The following is a 26,995-nucleotide window of genomic DNA, read 5'->3' as shown; positions in this document are numbered from 1 at the left end:
CTGTCCAGCCCCCTCATGAGTCTGGAAGAGTAAGGGGTGAGGCCCTGTGATGGCAGCACCTGCAGCCCAGGAGCCAGTGTATGAATGGGCAGAGAGGCCGGCTGGAGAAGGTGCCCGGGCAGGCATGGGCAGATCCACTCTGTTGTTGAAGCTCAGTACATTTTATACTAAAGACCTGAAACACAAGCTTTGAAGTGAGCCCTTCTACACCCTTGGAGGGGCTTGTCCCAGACCAGGACCAGTGCTCGGGTACCACACCTCATACACCTCACCTACCCTACACATGTTATCGTCATGAAATAGATGTCCCTTTCCAAACACATTATTATTGAATATATGTATCACCCCCCAGCCTCCCCACAATGTACAGGTTAGAAATCAGTGATGTGCTTAGAAGTGCAGAGCTCCCTACCAGAGTATCTGTAGTTTGCAGTTTGGATGTTTGAGGCCTTCACACAACTTCTTCACTCCAGAGTCTCCCAGCGCATTGGGGCTCAGGTCGAGCTCTGTGAGGGATGTGTTTGTCTTCAGGGCAGAGGCGAGAGCTTCGCAGCATGAACCGGTGAGAGAGCAGCCGCCCAACCTGCAGGAGAGAAGAGATGTGAGAGGAAGAAATGAGAGAGTAGGATTAAAATCTTTAGAGTTTTAATTAATTTCTCTTCCGTCTTTGACTAACTAACTTCTAATGACACTTCTCCACGTTAAACAACCACCAGACCTGTTTATGTAGAATCTAATGAGATGAATTCTCAGACTAGTAGAACCAGAGCTAAATCTCCTTTCTAATAAATGTTTAATACATGTTTTATGCTGCAGACCCTCTGCTGCGGTGTGAATTGTAAACTTGCTGCTGTGGTAGTCGTTGCATCGACCTGTGTATTAATACACGGTTTGTTATTCATACATAGAGGGGCTTCGAGTCAGAGGTCTCCATCCATTGGTCTGTTAAAATGTCCTCCACATTCTGCTTCCGCCCCCATCCCTCCCCACACACAAACACACACACACATAGCAGTGGCAATCACAAACCCTCTGCACATTGTTCACATCCGCCTAAAAATAGTTCCTTGGTCTTCAGGGACAAAACTGGTTTAAAGTCTGTTATTTATTTTTATATCAATTTTAAATGCTGGGTAACGTTTTGCCTGCACTTTGGTGCACATTCAGATGCTGATTTATTTTCTGTTTCTTTTTAAAGTTCTTAAGTGTATGAGTAGCATTGCATCTGATTTAGATGTGACTGCCTGGTTAGATAGACATGTATTCTCCTCTCCTTCACCAACACTAACAATGAGAACATTATAGCATGAATGAAACACTTGTTTTTTTAATCATCATTAGTGAAATACTTCATCACAATAATTTTTCAAATTTAGAATCTGTAATGGCATATGTTTGCAATAAAAAGCAAATTAACAATCACACAGCCAGACAAGACCAGATATGTTGGATTTGTCAATGCTTGTTTTTTTTTTTTTTAAAGCACAAGTGATTTCTTTCTCAGTTTTTCCTATTCTCCCCCACCCCTGCTTTCTGATGCCCCCGCCCTGCTTCACATCCCATCCCATTTTCAGCTGCCCTTGTTTATAGATGATAAATGCCCCTAGTTCTGGGGTGATGCACGAGGCATTTTGTGGGGTGCGGACCGTGTCTCCTCTTAAGGCCTGTTCCATTTTAGCTCAAACCCCTGAAAAACAGGCTTTAAAGTGTGCCTTCTGCACCAATACAGGGGGCGTCTTGCATGAGGGAGGATCTGGGGTTGGGTACCCCCACTACACAAACCTCACTTATTGCACAAATTAAACTGCCATGAAATGGAGGCACCTTTCTCACAACATCAACAGAAAATAAATTGGTGTGTAAACATTTAAATATAAAATATATCTGTGAGCCCCATCAACAATGTATATTTTGTCAACCAATAAACACACAGCTCTGTACCCCAGTTTCTGTAGTTTGCAGTTTGGATGTTTGAGGCCTGCACACAACTTCTTCACTCCAGAGTCTCCCAGCGCATTGGGGCTCAGGTCGAGCTCTGTGAGGGATGTGTTTGTCTTCAGGGCAGAGGCGAGATCTTCGCAGCATGAACCGGTGAGAGAGCAGCCGCCCAACCTGCAGGAGAGAAGAGATGTGAGAGGAAGAGAGCAGAGAGCAGGAATAGAAACTTTAGAGTTTTATCTTCATTCCTCCCCGTGTAAGACTTACTCACCTCTAGACACCTCCTCACTTTACACATCCACCCCTCCCTAGTTATAGAAGCATCTCAAGAGATGAACTCTCAGACTAGCAGAGGCAGAAATAAATGCACTTTCCCATGAATGTTTAATAAATGTCTTATGCTGGAGACCCTCTGCTGTGGCGCGGATGGTAAACTCACAGCTGTGGTAGTCGTTGCATCCACCTGTGTATTAATACACTGGTGGTTATTGATACACAGAGGGGCTTCTGGTCAGAGCTCTTCATCCATTGGTCTGTTAAAATGTCCTTCACATTCTGCTTCCGCCCACCACAGCACACAGAAGGGGCAACCACAAACCCTCTGCACGTTGTTCACATCCGACTTAAAATAGTTCCTTGATCTTCCGTGACAAACCTGATTAAAAGTCGGTTATTTATTTTTATATAAATATTACATACTAGCTTTTGATTTTGTCTGCACTTTGGGTGCCCATTTAGATGCGGATTTATTTTCCTTCTTCTTTTAAAGTTCTTAAGTGTTTAAGTATCATTGCATCTGATTTAGATCTGAGGGCCTGGTTAGATAGACATCTATTCTTGTCTCCTTCACCAACAATAATGATAATAAAATACATGGCACAAACGAAAGGTTTGTTTTTTAAAAACCATCATTAGTAAAATGCCGCATCAGCAATGATTTTGGAAATTAAAATATTGCAATGTCATATGTTTGCAATAAAGAGCAAATTAACAAATGCCAAGGTCAGCCATTGTTTTATTGTGATTTTAACACTCCAATGAAATGACACCTTGGTTTCTCTCAGTTTTCCTATTCTTCCCCATCCCTGGGTGCTCTCTCTTATTCAGATCTATTGGGTTTGCCAATGCTTGTTTTATTGTGATTTTAACACTCCAATGAAATGACACCTTGGTTTCTCTCAGTTTTCCTATTCTTCCCCACCCCTGGGTGCTCTCTCTTTCTCCAGATCTGTTGGCTTTGCCAATGCTTGTTTTATTGTGATTTTAACACTCCAATGAAATGATACCTTGGTTTCTCTCAGTTTTCCTATTCTTCCCCATCCCTGGGTGCTCTCTCTTATTCAGATCTATTGGGTTTGCCAATGCTTGTTTTATTGTGATTTTAACACTCCAATGAAATGACACCTTGGTTTCTCTCAGTTTTCCTATTCTTCCCCATCCCTGGGTGCTCTCTCTTATTCAGATCTATTGGGTTTGCCAATGCTTGTTTTATTGTGATTTTAACACTCCAATGAAATGACACCTTGGTTTCTCTCAGTTTTCCTATTCTTCCCCACCCCTGGGTGCTCTCTCTTTCTCCAGATCTGTTGGCTTTGCCAATGCTTGTTTTATTGTGATTTTAACACTCCAATGAAATGATACCTTGGTTTCTCTCAGTTTTCCTATTCTTCCCCATCCCTGGGTGCTCTCTCTTATTCAGATCTATTGGGTTTGCCAATGCTTGTTTTATTGTGATTTTAACACTCCAATGAAATGACACCTTGGTTTCTCTCAGTTTTCCTATTCTTCCCCACCCCTGGGTGCTCTCTCTTTCTCCAGATCTGTTGGCTTTGCCAATGCTTGTTTTATTGTGATTTTAACACTCCAATGAAATGACACCTTGGTTTCTCTCAGTTTTCCTATTCTTCCCCACCCCTGGGTGCTCTCTCTTTCTCCAGATCTGTTGGCTTTGCCAATGCTTGTTTTATTGTGTTTTTAACACGCCAATGAAATGATACCTTGGTTTCTCTCAGTTTTCCTATTCTTCCCCATCCCTGGGTGCTCTCTCTTATTCAGATCTATTGGGTTTGCCAATGCTTGTTTTACTGTGTTGCTAACACTCAATGGAAATGATACCTTGGTTTCTCTCAGTTTTCCTATTCTTCCCCACCCCTGGGTGCTCTCTCTTTCTCCAGATCTATTGGCTTTGCCAATGCTTGTTTTATTGTGTTGCTAACACTCAATGGAAATGATACCTTGGTTTCTCTCAGTTTTCCTATTCTTCCCCACCCCTGGGTGCTCTCTCTTCCCCCAGTGCTTTCTGATGCCCCGGCCCTGCTCCCCTTCCCATCCCATTTCCAGCTACCCCTGTTTATTGATGATAAAATGCCCCTGGTTCTGGGGTGATGCATGAGGCATTTTGTGGGGTGCAGACCCTGTCTCTTGGGCAGGCCTCTTCCATTTTAGCCCAAACCCCTGAAAAACAGGCTTTAAAGTGTGCCTCCTGCAGCATTACAGTGGGTACTTTCATGAGGGAGGATCTGGGGTTGGGTACCCCCACTTCACAAACCTCTCTTATTGCACAAATATCACTGCCATGAAATGGAGGCACCTTTCCCACAACATCAATAGAAAAGAGATGTTAGAAATGGGGTTTTTGGTTGGCAGTCAGGTTACCCTCTGTCCAAGCAAAAGCCCTCACTCTAGTCAGGGTAAGTCACACACTATCCAAGATTATCCTGTGCCCACCCTCTGGTAGCTTGGCACGAGCAGTCAGGCTTAACTTAGAAGGCAATGTGTAAAGTATTTGTGCAATAAGTCATACAATACCACCATATAACACCACAAAAATACACCACACAGTGTTTAGAAAAATATATAATATTTATCAGGATAATTGTAGGTCAAAAAGAATAAAGATGCAATGGAAAATTGTAGAACTATCACAGGAAAGTGATATAAAGTGTCTTAAGTCTTTAGAATGCAATACAGTGTCTTTCAAGCACAAAGTACCTGGTTTCTGGTGGAAAATTTCCTCAGAGGGCCACAGGAAAAGGGATGCGTGGAAAAAGGGTGTGTGCGTCGATTTCTCCTCAGCACACAAAGACTTGCGTCGTTCTTTTCCACGCGGGGAAGTCGGGCGTTGTTTTCCGGCGCGCAGACAGTCTCTTTTCGTGGATCGCGGGGATTACCAGATGTCCCGGGTCTGTGCGTGGATTCTCCTACTTGTTTTCCGGCTGCGCGTCGTTCTGCGGGACTGCGCGTCGAAGTTTCGATCTCACGGCAGGCGTCGCGTCGATTTCTCCTTGGAAGTCGGGCGGCGTTGTCCTTGCGAGGCCGTGCGTCGAAATTTTGGTCTCACGGCAGGCGTCGCGTCGATTTCTCCTCGGAAGTCGGGCGGCGTTGTCCTTGCGAGGCCGTGCGTCAAAGTTTCGCGTTCACGGTAGGCGTCGCGTCGATTTCTCCTGGAAAGTCGGGCGGCGTTGTCCTTACGAGGTTGTGCGTCGAAGTCTCGATCGTCCCGAGAGCGTCGCGTTGATCAGCGTCGGTGTGCGGCGTTTTTCTCGCCGCGAAACAAGCTGTGCGTCGAAATTTTCGGCGCACGGAGCGTCCAAGTGAAAGGAAGAAGTCTTTTTGGTCCTGAGACTTCAAGGAACAGGAGGCAAGCTCTATCCAAGCCCTTGGAGAGCACTTTCACAGCCAGACAAGAGTTCAGCAAGGCAGCAGGGCAACAGCAAGACAGCAGTCCTTTGTAGAAAGCAGACAGGTGAGTCCTTTGAGCAGCCAGGCAGTTCTTCTTGGCAGGATGTAGTTTCTGGTTCCGGTTTCTTCTCCAGCAAGTGTCTGATGAGGTAGGGCAGAGGCCCTGTTTTATACCCAAATGTGCCTTTGAAGTGGGGGAGACTTCAAAGAGTGGCTAAGAAGTGCGCCAGGTCCCCTTTCAGTTCAATCCTGTCTGCCAGGGTCCCAGTAGGGGGTGTGGCAGTCCTTTGTGTGAGGGTAGGCCCTCCACCCTCCCAGCCCAGGAAGACCCATTCAAAATGCAGATGTATGCAAGTGAGGCTGAGTACCCTGTGTTTGGGGTGTGTCTGAGTGAATGCACAAGGAGCTGTCAACTAAACCTAGCCAGACGTGGATTGTAAGGCACAGAAGGATTTAAGTGCAAAGAAATGCTCACTTTCTAAAAGTGGCATTTCTAGAATAGTAATATTAAATCCGACTTCACCAGTCAGTAGGATTTTGTATTACCATTCTGGCCATACTAAATATGACCTCCCTGCTCCTTTCAGATCAGCAGCTGCCACTTCAACAGTGTATGAGGGCAGCCCCAATGTTAGCCTATGAAGGGAGCAGGTCTCACAGCAGTGCAAAAACGAATTGAGGGTTTTCTACACTACCAGGACATATAACTACACAGGTACATGTCCTGCCTTTTACCTACACAGCACCCTGCTCTAGGGGATACCCAGGGCACACATTAAGGGTGACTTATATGTAGAAAAAGGGGAGCTCTATGCTTGGCAGGTACTTTTAAATGCCAAGTCGAGGTGGCAGTGAAACTGCCCACACAGGCCTAGCAATGGTAGGCCTGAGACAAGGAAAAGGGGCTACTTAAGTGGGTGGCACAATCCGTGCTGCAGGTCCACTAGTAGCATTTAATCTATAGGCCCTAGGCACCTGGAGTGCACATTACTGGGGACTTATAAGTAGATTAAATAGTTCAATCAGGTATGATCCAAAGTTACCATGTTTACAGAGAGAGAGCATATGCACTTTAGCACTGGTTAGCAGTGGTAAAGTGCGCAGAGTCTAAAAACCAGCAAAAACAGTATCCACAAAGTGGAGGGAGGCAGGCAAAAAGTTAGGGGTGACTACCCTAAGGCTGTCAGGTCTAACATGTGTCCCCCCCAGCTGAAAGTGGGGAGAGCTACCCGACCTCTTGGGAGCTCTCATCGCTAAGGCGGAAGTACCTGGAGAGACCATCAACATTGGCGTGGTCAACCCCTGGGCGATGTTCCACCGTAAAGTCCATCCCCTGTAGGGAAATGGACCACCTCAAGAGTTTTGGATTCTCACCCCTCATCTGCATGAGCCATCTGAGGGGCCTGTGGTCTGTCTGAACTAGGAAGTGAGTCCCAAACAGGTAGGGTCTCAGCTTCTTCAGTGCCCAGACCACAGCAAAAGCTTCTCTTTCAATAGCACTCCACCTCTGTTCCCGTGGTAATAGTCTTCTGCTAATAAAGACTACCGGTTGATCTCTGCCCTCCTCATTTAGCTGTGCTAGAACTGCCCCTATGCCATGCTCTGAAGCGTCTGTCTGCACGATAAATTCCTGGGAGTAGTCAGGGGCCTTGAGCACGGGGGCCGTGCACATGGCTTCCTTCAGGGCGTCAAAGGCCTTCTGACAAGCCTCTGTCCAATTCACCAACCTAGGTTGCTTTTTGGACGTGAGTTCTGTCAAGGGGGACACAATGGTACCATAGCCCTTGACAAACCTGCGGTAGTATCCGGTGAGGCCTAAAAAGGCCCTCACCTCAGTCTGGGTTCGAGGTGGTTGCCAGGCCTTGATAGTTTCGATCTTGGCCTGGAGTGGCTGCACCTTGCCACCACCTACTAGGTGTCCCAAGTACACCACGGAACCCTGCCCAATCTGGCACTTACTAGCCTTGATGGTCAGGCCTGCCTGTTGCAGGGCCTGAAGCACCTCCTTGAGGTGGAGCAGGTGTTCCTCCCAGCTGGAACTGTAGACAGCTATGTCATCCAGGTAGGCTGCACAGAAGGCATCCTTGCCAGCCAGGACCCCGTTAACCAACCGTTGGAAGGTAGCGGGGGCATTTTTCAATCCAAACGGCATCACCCGGAACTGGTAATGGCCGTCAGGGGTGGACAAGGCGGACCTTTCCTTAGCCCCCTCAGTAAGGGCGATCTGCCAGTACCCTGAAGTAAGATCAAACGTACTCAGGAACTTGGCAGCGCCTAGCCTGTCCACGAGCTCATCAGCTCGGGGGATGGGGTGAGCATCAGTCCGTGTGACTGAGTTGAGACCCCGGTAGTCCACGCAGAACCGGAGTTCTGGCTTCGCGCCTGGGGCAGTAGCCTTAGGGACCAACACCACTGGGCTGGCCCAGGGACTACTGGACTTCTCAATAACCCCTAGCGTCAACATCTTGGAGACCTCCTCCTTGATGCTGGCCTTCACCTTATCTGACAACCTGTAAATTTTGTTCTTCACAGGGAGACTGTCACCGGTGTCAATATCATGAACACAGAGGTGGGTCAGTCCAGGAGTAAGGGAGAAGAGGGGGGAGAACTGCTCCAACAGCTCATAGCAGTCTCCTTTCTGGTTTAGAGTCAGGGAGTCAGACAGAATGACCCCGCTTACGGACCCATCACCTTCTTGGGCAGAGAGGAGGTCAGGGAGAGGTTCACTCTCCTCTTCCATTCCTTCATCTGTGACCAGAAGCATGTTGATCTCCGACCTCTCAAAATGAGCTTTTAGTCGGTTCACGTGGAGCACCCTTAGGGGGTTCCTAGGGGTTTGGAGGTCCACTAGGTAAGTGGCCTCCCCTTTCCGCTCCTTTATTTCAAATGGGCCAGACCAGCGGTCCTGGAGAGCTCTGGGCTCTACTGGCTCCATTACCCACACTTTGTCTCCAGGTTGAAACTCTACCAGAGTGGCCTTCTGGTCATACCATTGTTTCATCACCTCTTGACTGGCCTCCAGGTTACTTTGGGCCTCTTTCCAGAAGCGGGTCATCTGATTGCGGAGGGCCAACATGTAGCTGACCACGTCCTGAGGGGGTGTCTTTGGAGCGTTCTCCAATCCCTCCTTGACAATGCTTAAGGGTCCCCTGACGGGGTACCCATAGAGAAGCTCAAAGGGACTGAACCCTACCCCCCTCTGGGGGACCTCTCTGTAAGCAAAGAGAAGGCATGGTAAGAGGACGTCCCATTTACGCCTCATGGCCTCAGGGAGGCCACCAATCATGCCTTTCAGGGTCTTGTTGAATCTCTCCACAAGCCCATTAGACTGGGGGTGATAGGGGGTGGTGAACTTGTAGGTTACACCACACGCATCCCACAGATGCTTCATGTACGCGGACATGAAGTTAGTGCCTCTGTCAGACACTATCTCCTTGGGGAATCCCACACGGGTAAATATCCCCATCAGGGTTCTGGCTACCACCGATGCAGTTACGGTCCTCAGAGGGATTGCCTCTGGGTACCGGGTGGCATGGTCCACCAAAACCAGGATAAACCTGTTGCCTAAGGCAGTTTTGGGGTCCAAGGGGCCAACAATGTCGACGCCCACCCTTTCAAAGGGGGTGCCAACGACAGGAAGTGGAATCAGGGGGGTTTTAACCCTCTTTCCTGCTTTACCACTAGCCTGGCAGGTAGGACAAGCCCTGCAGAATTTGTCTGAGTGTGTCCTCATTTTGGGCCAGTGAAAGTGGGTGACAAGCCTGTTGAAGGTCTTGTCTTGTCCCAAATGTCCTGCCAGGGGAATGTCGTGAGCCAGACCCAGTAGGAAGGCTCGGTAACATTGGGGGACCACCAGCACACGTGCTGCCCCAAAGACCGGAACCCTAGGCTCACTGTAGAGGAGATCATTCTCCCAATATAGGTGGTGATTGCCAGAGGCGTCACCTGCTGCCTGGTTTAAGGCTTGTTTCCTCAACCCTTCTAGAGTGGGACACTCTTTCTGCGCCTTGCAGAATTCCTCCCTGGTGGGTCCACCCTCAACTTGCCAGCCAGCAAGCTCAGGTAAGTCACCTAGGGTGGCAATGTCTTCCCCAGTTGGCTCGGGAGCCTCCTCCTCAGGAGCCCCGTCAGCCACTGTGGGAACTTCTGGGGCCGGTTTCCCGCGCCCCTCGTCCCTCCTCTTGGCAGCTCTCTGGGCCATCGTTCCAGGCTCCAGATGCCCTTGACTTCCCTCTCGGTCAGCCATGGACCGGGTGGTCATGCAGACCCACTCAGGTAACCCTAACATCTCCAGGTGAGATCTGAGCTCTACTTCTTTCCAAGCAGTATGCTCTAGATCATTGCCTAACAGACAATCTACAGGCATGGCAGGACTCACAGCTACTTTCAGAATACCAGAGACCCCCCCCCACTCAAAGGGAACCCGAGCCACCGGTAGGTGACTCTCGCGATTGTCAGCGACTATGACCTGGTGGAATGTATTAGGGATTATCTGCTCTGTGGACACCAGCTGACTCTTGATAGTAGTCATACTGGCTCCTGTGTCACGCAGAGCCTCCACCTTCTGCCCATCAATGAGGACCCACTGCCGGTACTTGGAAGTATTTTTAGGCATGTGGACCTTGGACATCATTTCTCCTTCTCCCAGGGACACTAGGGAAATCTCTATCTGTCCCCCACAGCTATCTGGGTCCATCTCCCCCCGAGCGCTACACTAGTCAACCCAGGGACCTGTCCAGTAGTGGACGGTGCCCTCTTGGGGCACTGGGGATCGCCTTTATAGTGACCATACTGGTAACACTCCATGCATTTGGGGCTAGATTTTCCTGACCTGTCAAATGTCCCTGGCTTTTTCCCAAATTTGGAAAAGGAAGGGTTGCCACCCCCTCCCTGGGAATTCTTTTGGGGGCCTTTAGAGAGTTCCTTATCTGTAAGTTTATCTCCCCCCTCTTTCTTCTGTTGGGAACCCTGACCACCTTTGTGGGAGTCCCCCCCAGGTACCTTTTTGGACACTCTGGTGCTAGCCCAGAGGTCCGCCTCCTCAGCAAGCTTCCTGGGATCAGTCAGCTTACTATCCACTAGGTGCTGGCGCAAATCGGTATAAGTAACATTAAGCATATGCTCTCTCAGGATCAAGTCATATAAACCTTTATAATCTGCTACTTTGTTGCCCCGCACCCATCCATTCAGTGCCTTACTAGAGAAATCAAAGAAATCTACCCATGTTTGTGTGGTTTGTTTGGTGCTGTCCCTGAACCTCTGACGGTATCCCTCAGGGGTCAGCCCAAACTTGGCAAGTAAAGTGGCTTTCTGGAGTGGGTATGTGTTTTGATCCGGTGGATCCAATGTGAGAAGTGTGTCCCTCCCCAATGGCGGCACATAACCCCACATAGCTACCCCCCATTGCCCTTCAGGAACCTCATGAGCCCTTAGTGCAACTTCATAAGCAGCTAACCATTTATCTATGTCATCTCCCACCACAAAACTGGGCACCACATTTTTGGGTATACGAACCTTCTTTTCTCCAGCAGGTCCTGTCTGTATGCTGCCACCATTATTGCTGGATTCAGACTGTCTTGCCTTGATCTCCAGCTCCTTGAGACTCAGTTCATGAGCCAACAATAGTTTCTTTTCAGCCAAAGCTCTTTCAGCTTCCACTTGTTTGGCTGTTCTTTCAGCTTCTGCTTGTTTGGCTGTTCTTTCAGCTTCAATCTGTTTGGCTGCTCTTTCAGCCTCAGCTTGTTTGGCTTCTCTTTCTGCCCTCCTCTCCTCCTGTTGTGCCTCAATTTTCAGTTTTGCCATTTGCAATTGGAACTCCCTTTCCTCTCTCCTTTCCTCTGCGGTCAGGCTTTGCATGGAGACACTGCTCCCTGGTCTGGAAGGGTGCACAATTGCAGTGGTAACACCATCCATAGATAGTGAAAATCCTTCTGAGGGGCCATTTTCTGGCTCCTCTTCCTCATCATCCTCTAAATGGGCTTCTGCCCAGGCCCTCAGCGCCACTTGAAAGTCCTCCTTTCTGGAGGCCCCTTGGGTGGGTACCCTTAATGCCCTGCAGAATCCTCTTAGTTGTTTGACCGTGTATGTATCCAACTGGACTAGGTCAAAGTCCCCTGTCTGAGACCCAGTCAGAGACATGTTGAGTGAGGATTTAGTTTTTGAAAATTGTCAGGAAAAAACGGATTTTCAAAAAGAGATAAAAACCAAGTTGACCTTCAACTGTGGGTAGGTAGTGAAATACTTAGCTACTGTATGTCACTGCACAAATACAAGTCCTATCCTCACCGCTGATCACCAATGTTAGAAATGGGGTTTTTGGTTGGCAGTCAGGTTACCCTCTGTCCAAGCAAAAGCCCTCACTCTAGTCAGGGTAAGTCACACACTATCCAAGATTATCCTGTGCCCACCCTCTGGTAGCTTGGCACGAGCAGTCAGGCTTAACTTAGAAGGCAATGTGTAAAGTATTTGTGCAATAAGTCATACAATACCACCATATAACACCACAAAAATACACCACACAGTGTTTAGAAAAATATATAATATTTATCAGGATAATTGTAGGTCAAAAAGAATAAAGATGCAATGGAAAATTGTAGAACTATCACAGGAAAGTGATATAAAGTGTCTTAAGTCTTTAGAATGCAATACAGTGTCTTTCAAGCACAAAGTACCTGGTTTCTGGTGGAAAATTTCCTCAGAGGGCCACAGGAAAAGGGATGCGTGGAAAAAGGGTGTGTGCGTCGATTTCTCCTCAGCACACAAAGACTTGCGTCGTTCTTTTCCACGCGGGGAAGTCTGGCGTCGTTTTCCGGCGCGCAGACAGTCTCTTTTCGTGGATCGCGGGGATTACCAGATGTCCCGGGTCTGTGCGTGGATTCTCCTACTTGTTTTCCGGCTGCGCGTCGTTCTGCGGGACTGCGCGTCGAAGTTTCGATCTCACGGCAGGCGTCGCGTCGATTTCTCCTTGGAAGTCGGGCGGCGTTGTCCTTGCGAGGCCGTGCGTCGAAATTTTGGTCTCACGGCAGGCGTTGCGTCGATTTCTCCTCGGAAGTCGGGCGGCGTTGTCCTTGCGAGGCCGTGCGTCAAAGTTTCGCGTTCACAGTAGGCGTCGCGTCGATTTCTCCTGGAAAGTCGGGCGGCGTTGTCCTTACGAGGTTGTGCGTCGAAGTCTCGATCGTCCCGAGAGCGTCGCGTTGATCAGCGTCGGTGTGCGGCGTTTTTCTCGCCGCGAAACAAGCTGTGCGTCGAAATTTTCGGCGCACGGAGCGTCCAAGTGAAAGGAAGAAGTCTTTTTGGTCCTGAGACTTCAAGGAATAGGAGGCAAGCTCTATCCAAGCCCTTGGAGAGCACTTTCACAGCCAGACAAGAGTTCAGCAAGGCAGCAGGGCAACAGCAAGACAGCAGTCCTTTGTAGAAAGCAGACAGGTGAGTCCTTTGAGCAGCCAGGCAGTTCTTCTTGGCAGGATGTAGTTTCTGGTTCCGGTTTCTTCTCCAGCAAGTGTCTGATGAGGTAGGGCAGAGGCCCTGTTTTATACCCAAATGTGCCTTTGAAGTGGGGGGAGACTTCAAAGAGTGGCTAAGAAGTGCACCAGGTCCCCTTTCAGTTCAATCCTGTCTGCCAGGGTCCCAGTAGGGGGTGTGGCAGTCCTTTGTGTGAGGGTAGGCCCTCCACCCTCCCAGCCCAGGAAGACCCATTCAAAATGCAGATGTATGCAAGTGAGGCTGAGTACCCTGTGTTTGGGGTGTGTCTGAGTGAATGCACAAGGAGCTGTCAACTAAACCTAGCCAGACGTGGATTGTAAGGCACAGAAGGATTTAAGTGCAAAGAAATGCTCACTTTCTAAAAGTGGCATTTCTAGAATAGTAATATTAAATCCGACTTCACCAGTCAGTAGGATTTTGTATTACCATTCTGGCCATACTAAATATGACCTCCCTGCTCCTTTCAGATCAGCAGCTGCCACTTCAACAGTGTATGAGGGCAGCCCCAATGTTAGCCTATGAAGGGAGCAGGTCTCACAGCAGTGCAAAAACGAATTGAGGGTTTTCTACACTACCAGGACATATAACTACACAGGTACATGTCCTGCCTTTTACCTACACAGCACCCTGCTCTAGGGGATACCCAGGGCACACATTAAGGGTGACTTATATGTAGAAAAAGGGGAGCTCTATGCTTGGCAGGTACTTTTAAATGCCAAGTCGAGGTGGCAGTGAAACTGCCCACACAGGCCTAGCAATGGTAGGCCTGAGACAAGGAAAAGGGGCTATTTAAGTGGGTGGCACAATCCGTGCTGCAGGTCCACTAGTAGCATTTAATCTGTAGGCCCTAGGCACCTGGAGTGCACATTACTGGGGACTTATAAGTAGATTAAATAGTTCAATCAGGTATGATCCAAAGTTACCATGTTTACAGAGAGAGAGCATATGCACTTTAGCACTGGTTAGCAGTGGTAAAGTGCGCAGAGTCTAAAAACCAGCAAAAACAGTATCCACAAAGTGGAGGGAGGCAGGCAAAAAGTTAGGGGTGACTACCCTAAGGCTGTCAGGTCTAACAAGAGACAGTTGTGTAAACATTTAAATATATTTTTAAAATATATCTATGAGCCCCATCAACAATGGATATTTTATCAACCAATAAACACACTGCTCTGTACCCCAGTTTCTGTAGTTTGCAGTTTGGATGTTTGAGGCCTTCACACAACTTCTTCACTCCAGAGTCTCCCAGCGCATTGGGGCCCAGGTTGAGCTCTGTGAGGGATGTGTTTGTCTTCAGGGCAGAGGCGAGATCTTCGCAGCATGGACCGGTGAGAGAGCAGTGAAACAACCTGCCGGAGAGAAGAGATGTGAGAGGGAGAGAGCAGAGAGCAGGAACAGAAACTTTAGAGTTTTATCTTCATTCCTCCCCGTGTATGACTTACTCACCTCTAGACACCTCCTCACTTTACACATCCACCCCTCCCTGGTTATAGAAGCATCTCAAGAGATGAACTCTCAGACTAGCAGAGGCAGAAATAAATGCACTTTCCAATGAATGTTTAATAAATGTCTTATGCTGGAGACCCTCTGCTGTGGCGCGGATGGTAAACTCACAGCTGTGGTAGTCGTTGCCTCCACCTGTGTATTAATACACTGGTGGTTATTGATACACAGAGGGGCTTCTGGTCAGAGCTCTTCATCCATTGGTCTGTTAAAATGTCCTTCACATTCTGCTTCCGCCCACCACAGCACACAGAAGGGGCAACCACAAACCCTCTGCACGTTGTTCACATCCGACTTAAAATAGTTCCTTGATCTTCCGTGACAAACCTGATTAAAAGTCTGTTATTTATTTTTATATAAATATTACATACTAGCTTTTGATTTTGTCTGCACTTTGGGTGCCCATTTAGATGCGGATTTATTTTCCTTCTTCTTTTAAAGTTCTTAAGTGTTTAAGTATCATTGCATCTGATTTAGATCTGAGGGCCTGGTTAGATAGACATCTATTCTTGTCTCCTTCACCAACACTAATAACAATAAAATTATAGCAAGAATGAAAAGCTTGTTTTTTATTTAATCATCAGTCACTATCCAGATGTAAGTTATTACACACTGCAGTCACTCCCCAGATGTACGTCATTACACACTGCAGTTACTCCCCAGATTGAAGTCATTACACACTACAATCACTACCGAGATGTAAAGTTATTACACACTGCATTCACTACCCGATGTAAGTCATTACACACTCCAATCACTATCCAGAAGTAAGTTATTACACACTGCAATCACTACCCAGATGTAAGGTTTTTACACACTGCAATCAATACCCAATGTAAGTTATTACACACTGCAGTCACTGGCCAGATGTAAGGTTATTACATTGCAGTCACTAACCAGATGTAAAGTTATTACACACTGCATTCACTACCCGATGTAAGTCATTACACACTCCAATCACTATCCAGAAGTAAGTTATTACACACTGCAATCACTACCCAGATGTAAGGTTTTTACACACTGCAATCAATACCCAATGTAAGTTATTACACACTGCAGTCACTGGCCAGATGTAAGGTTATTACACTGCAGTCACTAACCAGATGTAAGGGTATTACACACTGCAGTCACTACCCAATGTAAGTTATTACACACTGCAGTCACTACCCAGATGTAAGTTATTACACACTGCAGTCACTACCCAGATGTAAAGTTATTACACACTGCAATCACTACCCGATGTAAGTTATTACACACTGCAGTCTCTACCCACATGTAAGATATTACATACTGCAGATGTAAGGTTATTACACTGCAGTCACTAACCAGATGTAAGGGTATTACACACTGCAGTCACTACCCAATGTAAGTTATTACAAACTGCAGTCACCACCCAATGTAAGTTATTACACCCTGCAGTCACTACCCAGATGTAAGTTATTACACACTGCAGTCACTACCCATATGCAAGTTATTACACACTGCAGTCACTACCCAGATGTAAGTTATAACACGTTGGACTCACTACTGAGATGTAAGTTATTAGACACTGCAATCACTACCCAGATGTAAAGTTATTACACACTGCAATCACTACCCGATGTAAGTCATTACACACTGCAATCACTACCCGATGTAAATTATTAGACACAGCAGCCACAACCCGATGTAAGTTATTACACACTGTAGTCACTACCCAGATGTAAGTTATTACACACGGCAGTCACTACCCAGATGTAATTCATTACACACTGCAGTCACTACCGGATGTAAGTTATTACACACTGCAGTCACTACACAATGTAAGTTATTACACACTGCAGTCACTACCCGAAGTAAGTTATTACACACTCAGTCACTACCCATTGTAAGTTTTTACACACTGCAGTCACTACTCAGATGTAAGTTATAACACGCTGGACTCACTACTGAGATGTAAGTTATTAGACACTGCAATCACTACCCAGGTGTAAAGTTATTACACACTGCAATCACTACCCAATGTAAGTCATTACACACTGCAATCACTACCCGATGTAAATTATTAGACACAGCAGCCACAACCCGATGTAAGTTATTACACACTGCAGTCACTACTCACATGTAAGTTATTACACACTGCAGTCACTACCGAATGTAAGTTATTACACACTGTAGTCACTACCCAGATGTAAGTTATTACACACGGCAGTCACTACCAAGATGTAATTCATTACACACTGCAGTCACTACCGGATGTAAGTTATTACACACTGCAGTCACTACCCGAAGTAAGTAATTACACACTGCAGTCACTACCCATTGTAAGTTTTTTTACACAATGCAGTCACTGCCCGATGTAAGTTATTACACACTGCAGTCACTACCCGATGTAAGTCATTACACACTGCAGTCACTACCCAGATGTAAATTATAACACGCTGGACTCGCTACTGACATGTAAGTTATTAGACACTGCAATCACTACCCAGATGTAAAGTTATTACACACTGCAATCACTACCCAGATGTACGGTTTTAACACACTGCAATCAATACCCAATGTAAGTTATTACACACTGCAGTCACTACTAATGTAAGTTAGTAGACACTGCAGTCACTCCCCAGATGCAAATTATTGCTCACTGCAGTCACTACCCGATGTAAGATACTACACACTGCATTCACTATGTAATGCAAGTTATTATACACTGCTGTCACTACCCAAAGTAAGTTATTACACACTGCAGTCACTAGCCAGATGTAGAGGTATTACACACTGCAATCACTACCCGATGTAAGTTGTTACACACTGCAGTCTCTACCCACATGTAAGATATTACACACTGCAGATGTAAGGTTATTACACTGCAGTCACTAACCAGATGAAAGGGTATTACACACTGCAGTCACTACCCAATGTAAGTTATTACAAACTGCAGTCACCACCCAATGTAAGTTATTACACACTGCAGTCACTACCCAGATGTAAGTTATTACACACTGCAGTCACTACCCATATGCAAGTTATTACACACTGTAGTCACTACCCAGATGTAAGTTATAACACGCTGGACTCGCTACTGAGATGTAAGTTATTAGACACTGAAATCACTACCCAGATGTAAAGTTATTCGCAATGCAGTCACAACCCGATGTAAGTCATTACACACTGCAATCACTAACTGATGTAAATTATTAGACACAGCAGCCACAACCCGATGTAAGTTATTACACACTGCAGTCACTAACCACATGTAAGTTATTACACACGGCAGTCACTACCCAGATGTAATACATTACACACTGCAGTCACTACCGGATGTAAGTTATTACACACTGCAGTCACTACACAATGTAAGTTATTACACACTGCAGTCACTACCCGAAGTAAGTTATTACACACTGCAGTCACTACCGGATGTAAGTTACTACACACTGCAGTCACTACCGGATGTAAGTCATTACACACTGCAGTCACTACCCAATGTAAATTATTAGACACAGCAGCCACAACCCGATGTAAGGTTACTACACACTGCAGTCACTCCCGAGATGAAAGTTATTACACACTGCAGTCACTATCCAGATGTAATTCATTACACAGTGCAGTCACTTCCCAATGTAAGTTATTACACACTGTAGTCACTACCCAGATGTAAGTTATTACACACGGCAGTCACTACCCAGATGTAATTCATTTCACACTGCAGTCACTACACAATGTAAGTTATTACACACTGCAGTCACTACCCAAAGTGAGTTATTACACACTGCAGTCACTACCCGTTGTAAGTTATTACACACTGCAGTCACTACCGATATGCAATTTATTACACTCTGCAGTCACTACCCAGATGTAAGTTATTACACACTGCAGTCACTACCCGATGTAAGTCATTACACACTGCAGTCACTACCAAGATGTAAACTTATTACACACTGCAATCACTAACCGATGTAAGTTATTACACACTGCAGTCTCTACCCACATGTAAGATATTACACACTGCAATCACTATCCAGATGTAAGTTATTACACACTGCAGTCACTACCCGATTTAAGTCATTACACACTGCAGTCACTACCCAATGTAAATTATTAGACACAGCAGCCACAACCCGATGTAAGTTATTACACACTGCAGTCACTACCCACATGTAAGTTATTACACACTGCAGTCACTAGCCAGATGTAAGTTATTACACACTGCAGTCACTATCCAGATGTAAGTTATTACACACTGCAGCCACTACCCAGATGTGAGGTATTACACACTGCACTCACTACCCAGATGTAAGGTTATTACACACTGCAATCACTCCCCAGATGTAAGGTTTTTACACACTGCAATCTATACCCAGTGTAAGTTACTACACACTGCAGTCACTCCCCAGATGTAAGTTATTACACACTGCAGTTGCTCCCCATATGTAAGTTATTATACCCTACAGTCACTAACCAGATGTAAAGTTACTACACACTGCAGTCAATACCCATATGCAATGGATTACACACTGCAGTCACTAACCAGATGTAAGTTATTACACACTGCAGTCACTACCCATATGCAAGCTATTACACAATGCAGTCACTACCCATATGCAAGATATTATGCATTGCAGTCACTTACCAGATGTAAGCTATTACACACTGCAGTCACTACCCAGGTGTAAGTTATTACACACTGGAGTCACTACCAAGATGTAAGTTATTAGACACTGCAGTCACTACCTAGATGTAAAGGTATTACACAATGCAATCACTACGCGATGTAAGCCACTACACACTGCAGTCAGTACCCACATGCAAGTTATTACACACTGCAGTCACTACCCACATGCAAGTTATTACACACTGCAAAAACTACACAGATGTAGGTTATTACAAACTGCAATCACAATTGTTGGAAGTTATTACTCACTGCAATCGCTACCCAGATGTAAGTTATTACACACTGCAGTCACTACTCAGGTGTAAGTTATTACACACTGCAGTCGCTACCCAATGTAAGTTATTACACAATGCAGTCACTACCCAGATGTAAGTTATTACACACTGCAGTCACTACCCAGGTTTAAGGTTATTACACACTGCAGTCACTACCCACATGCAAGTTATTACACACTGCAAAAACTACACAGATGTAGGTTATTACAAACTGCAATCACAATTGTTGGAAGTTATTACTCACTGCAATCGCTACCCAGATGTAAGTTATTACACACTGCAGTCACTACTCAGGTGTAAGTTATTACACACTGCAGTCGCTACCCAATGTAAGTTATTACACAATGCAGTCACTACCCAGATGTAAGTTATTACACACTGCAGTCACTACCCAGGTTTAAGGTTATTACACACTGCAGTCACTACCCAGATGTAAGTTATAACAGACTGCAGTCACTACCCAGATGTAAGTTATTACATACTTGTCAGGAAAATGGGTTATTGGTAAGGGCAGGTAGGTACCTACACTTAGCAATAGGCCACTAACCTCCACTAAGGTCCAGTTAGGTCTCAGTAAATTAACCCCAGCTCAACCCTTGGTAGCTTGGCAACGAGTGTCAAGGCTTAACTTAGGAGACAGAGTGTAAAGCATTCAAATATCACAAAACAGTAATTAAATAAAACACAGGAAACCATTTAAAAATCCAAAACCAATTTATAAAAATGGATTATATTTGTATCTTTAAAATGACACAAAAACAAATAAAAGCGGATAAGGGGAGCCGGAGATATGAATTTTTAAAGAATTATTGTTTTTTTAGTGCCTAGAAACAAAAAGCGCCAATTGGGTCATCTGGTTGCACCATGACCGGGGCAAAGTCAAAGTTTAAGGCCGACCGCGATGGAGCCCGGCTCGGCTACAGGCCACGGTCAAAAGTTTACCTTCGCACTTAGTCGTTTTTCTGAAGATTTTCTTCAGCAGGACGAACCTGCCAGTCCAATCCGACCTCTTGGAACTCTTCTCCGGATACGCGTTGCAGGAATCCTCAGTGGAGATTTTTAGCTGCGGACTTACTCGTTTTTTAAAGGTGAAAATCCTTCGACCGGGGTAAACTTGGATCTTGATCCGACGTCCTTGGAGCCCTCCTCAGATACGCTTGCTCGGAGGTCCCGGTCAACTTTGTACGTTCGGACTTAGGGGGTGATTCCAACCTTGGCGGCCGGCTACCGCCGCCCGCCAGGCGGAAACCGCCAAGCAGCCGCCATGCGGCTGCAATTACGCAGCCCCCATCCCAACATTCCAGCTGGGCCGGCGGGCGCTAACCAAGTTAGCGCCCGCCGGCCGAGCAGAAATGAGGCCGCAACACAGGAGCCAGCTCCTAATGGAACCGGCGGTGTTGCGCCCGTACGACGGATGCAGTTGCACACGTCGTGCTTTTCACTGTCTGCCATGCAGACTTATTGGGGTAAGGGGGTCATAATCCCCAGGGCAGCGCTGCTTGCAGCGCTGCCCTGGCGGATTATCACCGCCGGGGGAAAATCGGCGGGAAACCGCCGGCCCCGGCGGTGCGACCGCAGCGGTACCGCCGCGGTCAGAATGGGGAATGAAGCACCGCCAGCCTGTTGGCGGTGCTTCCGTCATTCTTGCCCTGGCGGTCTAAGACCGCCAGGGTCAGAATGACCCCCTTAGTCTCTTTTTTTGGAGATTTTCTTCACCAGGACGAACCCGCAAATCAGGCCCGGTCGCGGTTGAGGCAAGCCGGCTAGAGTTGCCGCGGCGGGAGCTAATTTTCAAAAGTCCTCCAAACTTCTGGGTCTTCTCCCAGATGTTCTTTTAAGGTTCTTTCTTTTGGGGTCCACAGCTCACCCCAAGGGTCCAGAAGCTCTGAGATGATCCTTGGGGGTGTGGACTACAACTCCCAGAATGCACCTGGCACAAACTCCTTTTTGGCCACTGGGCAGTGGTCAGCTGGTTGATTTCTTCAGGAGTTGGTGCAGGGAACTCTGGTTAGCAATTTTTCATCTGTAGCAAACAGGGAGTGCCTCCTTGAACCAGTTGAAGCCAGGCAAAGTCCTTCTTGTGGTGGAGCCCAAGTGTGCAGCTGGTGCAGTCCTTCTGAGTGCAGGTTCCAGGTGCAGGCCAGGGGTCCAGCAGGGCAGTCCTTCTTCTCCTTTGGTTCTTTCTTGTTGGAATCTGATGGGGATCTGGTAGGGAACTGAGGTGTGGGTGCAGGTCTGCCAGTTTTATCCTTGCTCCTGGGTGAAAAACAGGGGGGTCCTGATTCTCCAATCAGGGGCAGGGTCCTTCCCCCTGTGATGACCACTTCCTGGGAAGTGTGGCAAAAATAAATCCCAGGAGGCAACATTCTTCAAAAATCCACCATGGCTGAAAATGGTTTTTGGAGGTTACATCTGGCTGAGCCCACCCACTGGTATGGCTAAAAATCATAAACACACCCCTCTCCTAATCTAATCAAGGGGGCACCTAGTTTTCTGGGGTTGCATGATGGGAGGGCGTTGCTGGGTTGCTCCAAATGTCCTTCTCTGCCTTTGAAGACCAGTTTGGCAGCCCTCCCCCCTTCCTGCCTCACCATCTGCTGAGGGAAGATCCCCTCCCACAGGCACATCTCTTTGTGTGAAGCCAGGCCACTTCATACCTCCTCAATGCAGCCTGGCCAGGCTGCTAGAGGCTGGCCAATCAGAGCACAGCAGCAAAAACAATGCAGGGCTGAAATTGGCAACTTTTCAGGTAAAGTTCAAAACTCTTTACCTGAACAAGTTATATTAAATCCAACAACTGGAAGTTGTGTAATTTATTATAACAATTAATTTGATACCAAACTCTTTGTATCTGTCATTTAAGGGGACTTTTAAAATTAAAATAAAGTCTCCCCATTCTAGCCTATGAAGGCCATTCAATGAGGGAAAAACTAATTTGGCTGTTTTTTTTTATCTCACCAGGGCTTATAAAACTACTTTTATAAGGTCCCTGCTTATAGTTACATAGCACCCAGCCCCAAGGGCACATAGGGCCCACCTTAGGAGTGACTTATATGTAAAAATAAGGTAGTTTAAGACTTTGGAACTACTTTTAATTCCAAAGTCGAATTTGCATATAACTTTAATTTAAAAGCAGCCAGCAAGGCAGGCCTGCTTTTAAAATGACCCTGGGCACCTAAGCAGTGCACCTATGGGTGCACTATCTATGCTGGGGTCCCTAAACCTCCATGCCCTACCATATACTAGGGACTTATAGGTATGTTGACTTAGCCAATTATAATTAGCCTAATTTGCATATTAATTTTACACAGAGCACAGGCCCTGGGACTGGTTAGTTTTAAGAACAATTCAGGCTCCCATCTGATGTTGAAGAAGGATTTATTAGATAGAAGCAAGCAACACCATACACGTCCTCTCTGTGTCTCTCCAGCAACTCCACTGCCCCATTCTAACTCCAGACTTTAACAGCCAGAACTCTACAGAACTCTGGTTGCTAAGCATTGCTAGGATACAACATCATCTCCCTTCCCTTAACACAAAAGAATTTACAGCTTCTTAAAGATCTCACAACAACAACAAAAAACATAATAACTTAGCATTTTACATTCTTATAAGTAATAAAATCTGTGGATATTACATTTTATTTCATACTCCTTCCACCAGCTTGGCCTGAGTTTAGAGCGCTTTTCGCGTCCTAGTTCCAGCTCTGATGATGGTTTACACTCCCCACTATTTCTACCTTGAACTTCCTTAGTAACCAAATGTGATTTCTTATTGTCAACTTTGTCCTTCCATATCTTCTGTTCCAACTCATTGCATAGTGTGACTTTCCTTATGTTCCATTTTTTACCATCACTGCAAAGGCAATGATCCTTTCATGCCCTTGTTTATTTTTCTGCAACAAAACTGCTCCATGTCCATACGCACTAGCGTCCCCCATCACTATTGATTCATCCTGAGGATCAAACGGTGTGAACGCCACCGCATGCACAATGTCTGACTTAATTTTCACAAACGCCTCCTGACATTCCTGTGACCATTCAAATTGTATGCCTTTTTTCATTAGCTCCCTTAATGCATGTACCTTGTCAGCAAAATATTGCACAAATCTGGAGTAATACTCAGCCAATCCCAAAAACTAACGCAACTGATCCTTATTTATCGGAGCTGGAGCCGATTCAATTGCCTCCAATTGCTTCATTTTGGGTCTTACCCCATCTGCAGATAAGGTATACCCTAAATAATCCACTTGTTGCACCCCAAACTTGCACCTGTCAATTCCAATGGTCAGACCGGCATCCTGCAATTTAAATATTATTTTCTCTAATCTGCGTTTCTGATCATCCTCACTATCACCCCATATCAAAATATCATCTTCGAATACCAAAACGTTCCTTTCACCATCCAAAATGTTTCCCATGAGCCGCTGAAACACCGAGGAGGCTGAAGCCAACCCGAAGGGTATGCGTAAAAATTTAAATGCACCTTCCAGTGTTATGAATGAGGTGAGGTGTCTAGATTCTGGATGTAACTTTATCTGATGATACGCACTTGAGAGATCTATGGATGAAAAATACTTTGCATTCTTGATGCTAGAAATCATAACATTTATATGTGGTAAGGGATGGCGGTCTACCCAAATACTTTGGTTAAGATCTCTTAACTCCACGCACATGCGTACCTTCCCATTTGGTTTCTGAGCTAAAACTATGGGATTAAGCCAGTCAGATGACTCTATGGGTTCAATTACCCCAGTCGCACATAACCTATCCAGCTCTTCTTTAAGTTGCGTCCTCAAGGCCAAAGGAACATTTCTCACTTTGTGCGACTTGGGCATACTCCCTGCCTTCACAATTATGCGATGCTCAAATTTCTTCAAGCACCCTAATTCCCCTGCAAACAAGTTAGGGTACTTCTCACGCCATGTATCCATTTTCACAGTCAACAATACCTGTTCGGGGTGATTTAGGTCTAAAATTATACCCAAAGCTTTCTGTTCTCTCCACACCAACAATGCCTTACCTTTATCCACCACATATACATATACCTTTCCCTGTGCCAGCCTATTTTTTATATTTTAACTGAGCGTTGAAGTATCCCACCACAGGTAGCCTAGTTCTACAATAATCCTTCGGTTCCACATGAGTAGGCGACAATTCGCACGCATCCAAATTCTTCCATACCTGTTTATCAATTATGGTGTAAGATGAACATGAATCTGCCCATAGGAGAGGAATCTGTCCCCGTTGATTTCCATAAAACATTTGGGAGGATGATATGCATCTTTTACTACTCCCACTACATCAGAGACATCGAGTGCACCATCAGATACCACCAATACTTCAATGGTATTGTCTTCGGTTCCCGCATCCATATTTTCATCATCACATCCAGACACCATGAGCACCCTATGTCCGTTTCCATTTATATGGTCTGCCTTACACATCCGTAAAAAGTGTCCCATTTTCTTGCACCTAAAGCATTTCGCTTTAAAGGCAGAACACGTTACTGCATCAGCCATATGTTTTGTACTTCCACACCTGTAACACAAACGTTTTCCTTTCACACTCGTGACATCCTTCACATTAGTATCGTTCCGTCCTTTGTGTACTACATTTACTTTTCCACTGCCTATGCCCTCTTGACCACGTTCATTGTTCAACTCTTTAACATACCTAGAAGTGTTCTCTATACGTCTTGCTATATTAATCGTTTTCTGCAAAGAAGGGTCTTGTAGCTCTAACAACTTCTCTTCATGTAAATCCCTGAATTTACATGTAATAGCCAATGTTCTTAGTGCTGAAATGAACTGCTCTACGGTCTCCCCCGGTAATTGAACTCTTGAAAAGAATTTATGTCTCTCTACTACAATACTAGTTTTTTTTTACCATAGTTGTCTTCCAGAGCTTTCATTGCACTCGCATACACATCTAACAGCGCTTCTTCTGCTTCTGACACTTCCTCATCATCTGCTTCATGAATGTTTGATGCATTACGCATACTTCTGGGTAATGTTTTTAAAAACTTTCCTACCCTCAATTCCCAAACAATGTTTTAAAAGTGCAAGCTTCCTTGATGCTTCAAAATGTGTACCACCTACAGCCTCTAGATAAGTTTCAAAGGACTCCCGCCAATCCTCCCAAGCCATCACAGGAGTGCCAGGATTTAGCAAAAATTTCTGCGGAGCAAATATTGTTGCATCCATGTTGTACGACTAGTTATGAAAAACTAACTCCTTCCGCTATTATTATACCCAATTCACACAATTGTACATCATAACTTTCAAGAATCAATGAACAATGTCATTGCTTACACAAAATAAACTAAAATAATAAAAGTAGTCACTGTTGTCCGTGGAGTTGGTCCCTTCACGCTGTAGATCCCGACGTGATTCTGGGCGTTGCACTGGAAGCCGAATAGTATTGGTACAAGATACGATGCTGCTATATGTTGTAGCGTCCTTGTTTGCCGGTCTGTTTAATCTCTTCCAGCAGTCCACAAAGCAATTAAACGTGTCACGCTGTAGCATTCCTTCTTGCCCGAAATGTTGACTTCCTGAATTCGACGGGCGATGCACACACCACGCAACAGATTTGTCATGTCGCAGCGTCCCTAGTCACTGGGAACGCCTGGGTGTGATGCACACCACGTGAACACGGCACGTCGCATCACAGCGTTCCTTAGTTGCCAGGAACGCCCGACTGAGAATGCTTCGAGTACCTCAACGTCGCGTGAGTTCTCTTGAGAATCCAACTGAAATGCAGATTCAAATGAACACCGATCCTACTTGCCTGTTTATTTAAAAGAAAAATAACAGTATGTGCCTTTACCTTCTTTTACTTTCCACACTCCACACTTACAGCAACGCTTATCTGCCCAACTCGCCGTCCGTATGTGCTACCTCGTTGTCACTCCAGCCCTGGATCGCTCTCTGACCGTTGCGCACGTTGTTCCCAATGTGCTACACAGGGCAAACATCCCAATATGCACTAGCCTCACAACTTCCAAACTAAAGAAATATGAATGAGGCAAATCCGGTATCAATGAACTCCATCAATCACGATCGGCTTATTCCTTTTTTTTTTTTTATACTACACCTCCCAGAGCATTTGTGCTGGGGTTGAAACTGTTTCTAGTCCCACATGTTGGACACAAAATCCTGATGAACACACGCATCCCATCCTCGTCGCCAATTTTTAAGAACGATTCAGGCTCCCATTTGATGTTGAAGATGGATTTATTAGATAGAAGCAACCAACCCCATACACGTCCTCTCTGTGTCTCTCCAGCAACTCCACTGCCCCATTCTAACTCCAGAACTTAACAGCCAGAACTCTACAGAACTCTGGTTGCTAAGCATTGCTAGGATACAACAGTTAGCAGTACCCAGGGCACCATCAGAGTCAGGAAAACACCAGCAAAAAGTGGAAAATGGGGGCAAAAAGTTATGGGGCCTCTGCAATCA

General features: G+C 45.9%; 1 protein-coding gene across 2 annotated transcripts in view; it reads right to left on the bottom strand.

The window, feature by feature from the left end:
- The window catches only part of LOC138249656 (NACHT, LRR and PYD domains-containing protein 3-like), an 886,959-nt gene that overhangs the window by 326,844 nt on the left and 533,120 nt on the right, over positions 1-26,995 (bottom strand). For both annotated transcript variants that reach the window (XM_069203614.1, XM_069203615.1), the window contains 3 exons: positions 14,277-14,447; positions 1,942-2,112; positions 413-583 (listed from right to left, as the gene is read on the bottom strand). In XM_069203614.1, the coding sequence (XP_069059715.1) occupies positions 413-583; positions 1,942-2,112; positions 14,277-14,447 (513 nt within the window). The remainder of the gene's footprint in view (positions 1-412; positions 584-1,941; positions 2,113-14,276; positions 14,448-26,995) is intronic.

The sequence above is a fragment of the Pleurodeles waltl genome, chromosome 8, assembly GCF_031143425.1.
Source record: "Pleurodeles waltl isolate 20211129_DDA chromosome 8, aPleWal1.hap1.20221129, whole genome shotgun sequence".
Lineage (NCBI taxonomy): Eukaryota > Metazoa > Chordata > Amphibia > Caudata > Salamandridae > Pleurodeles > Pleurodeles waltl.
Note: the sequence above shows the minus strand (reverse complement) of the source record. Positions and strands in the feature narration are given on the sequence as shown.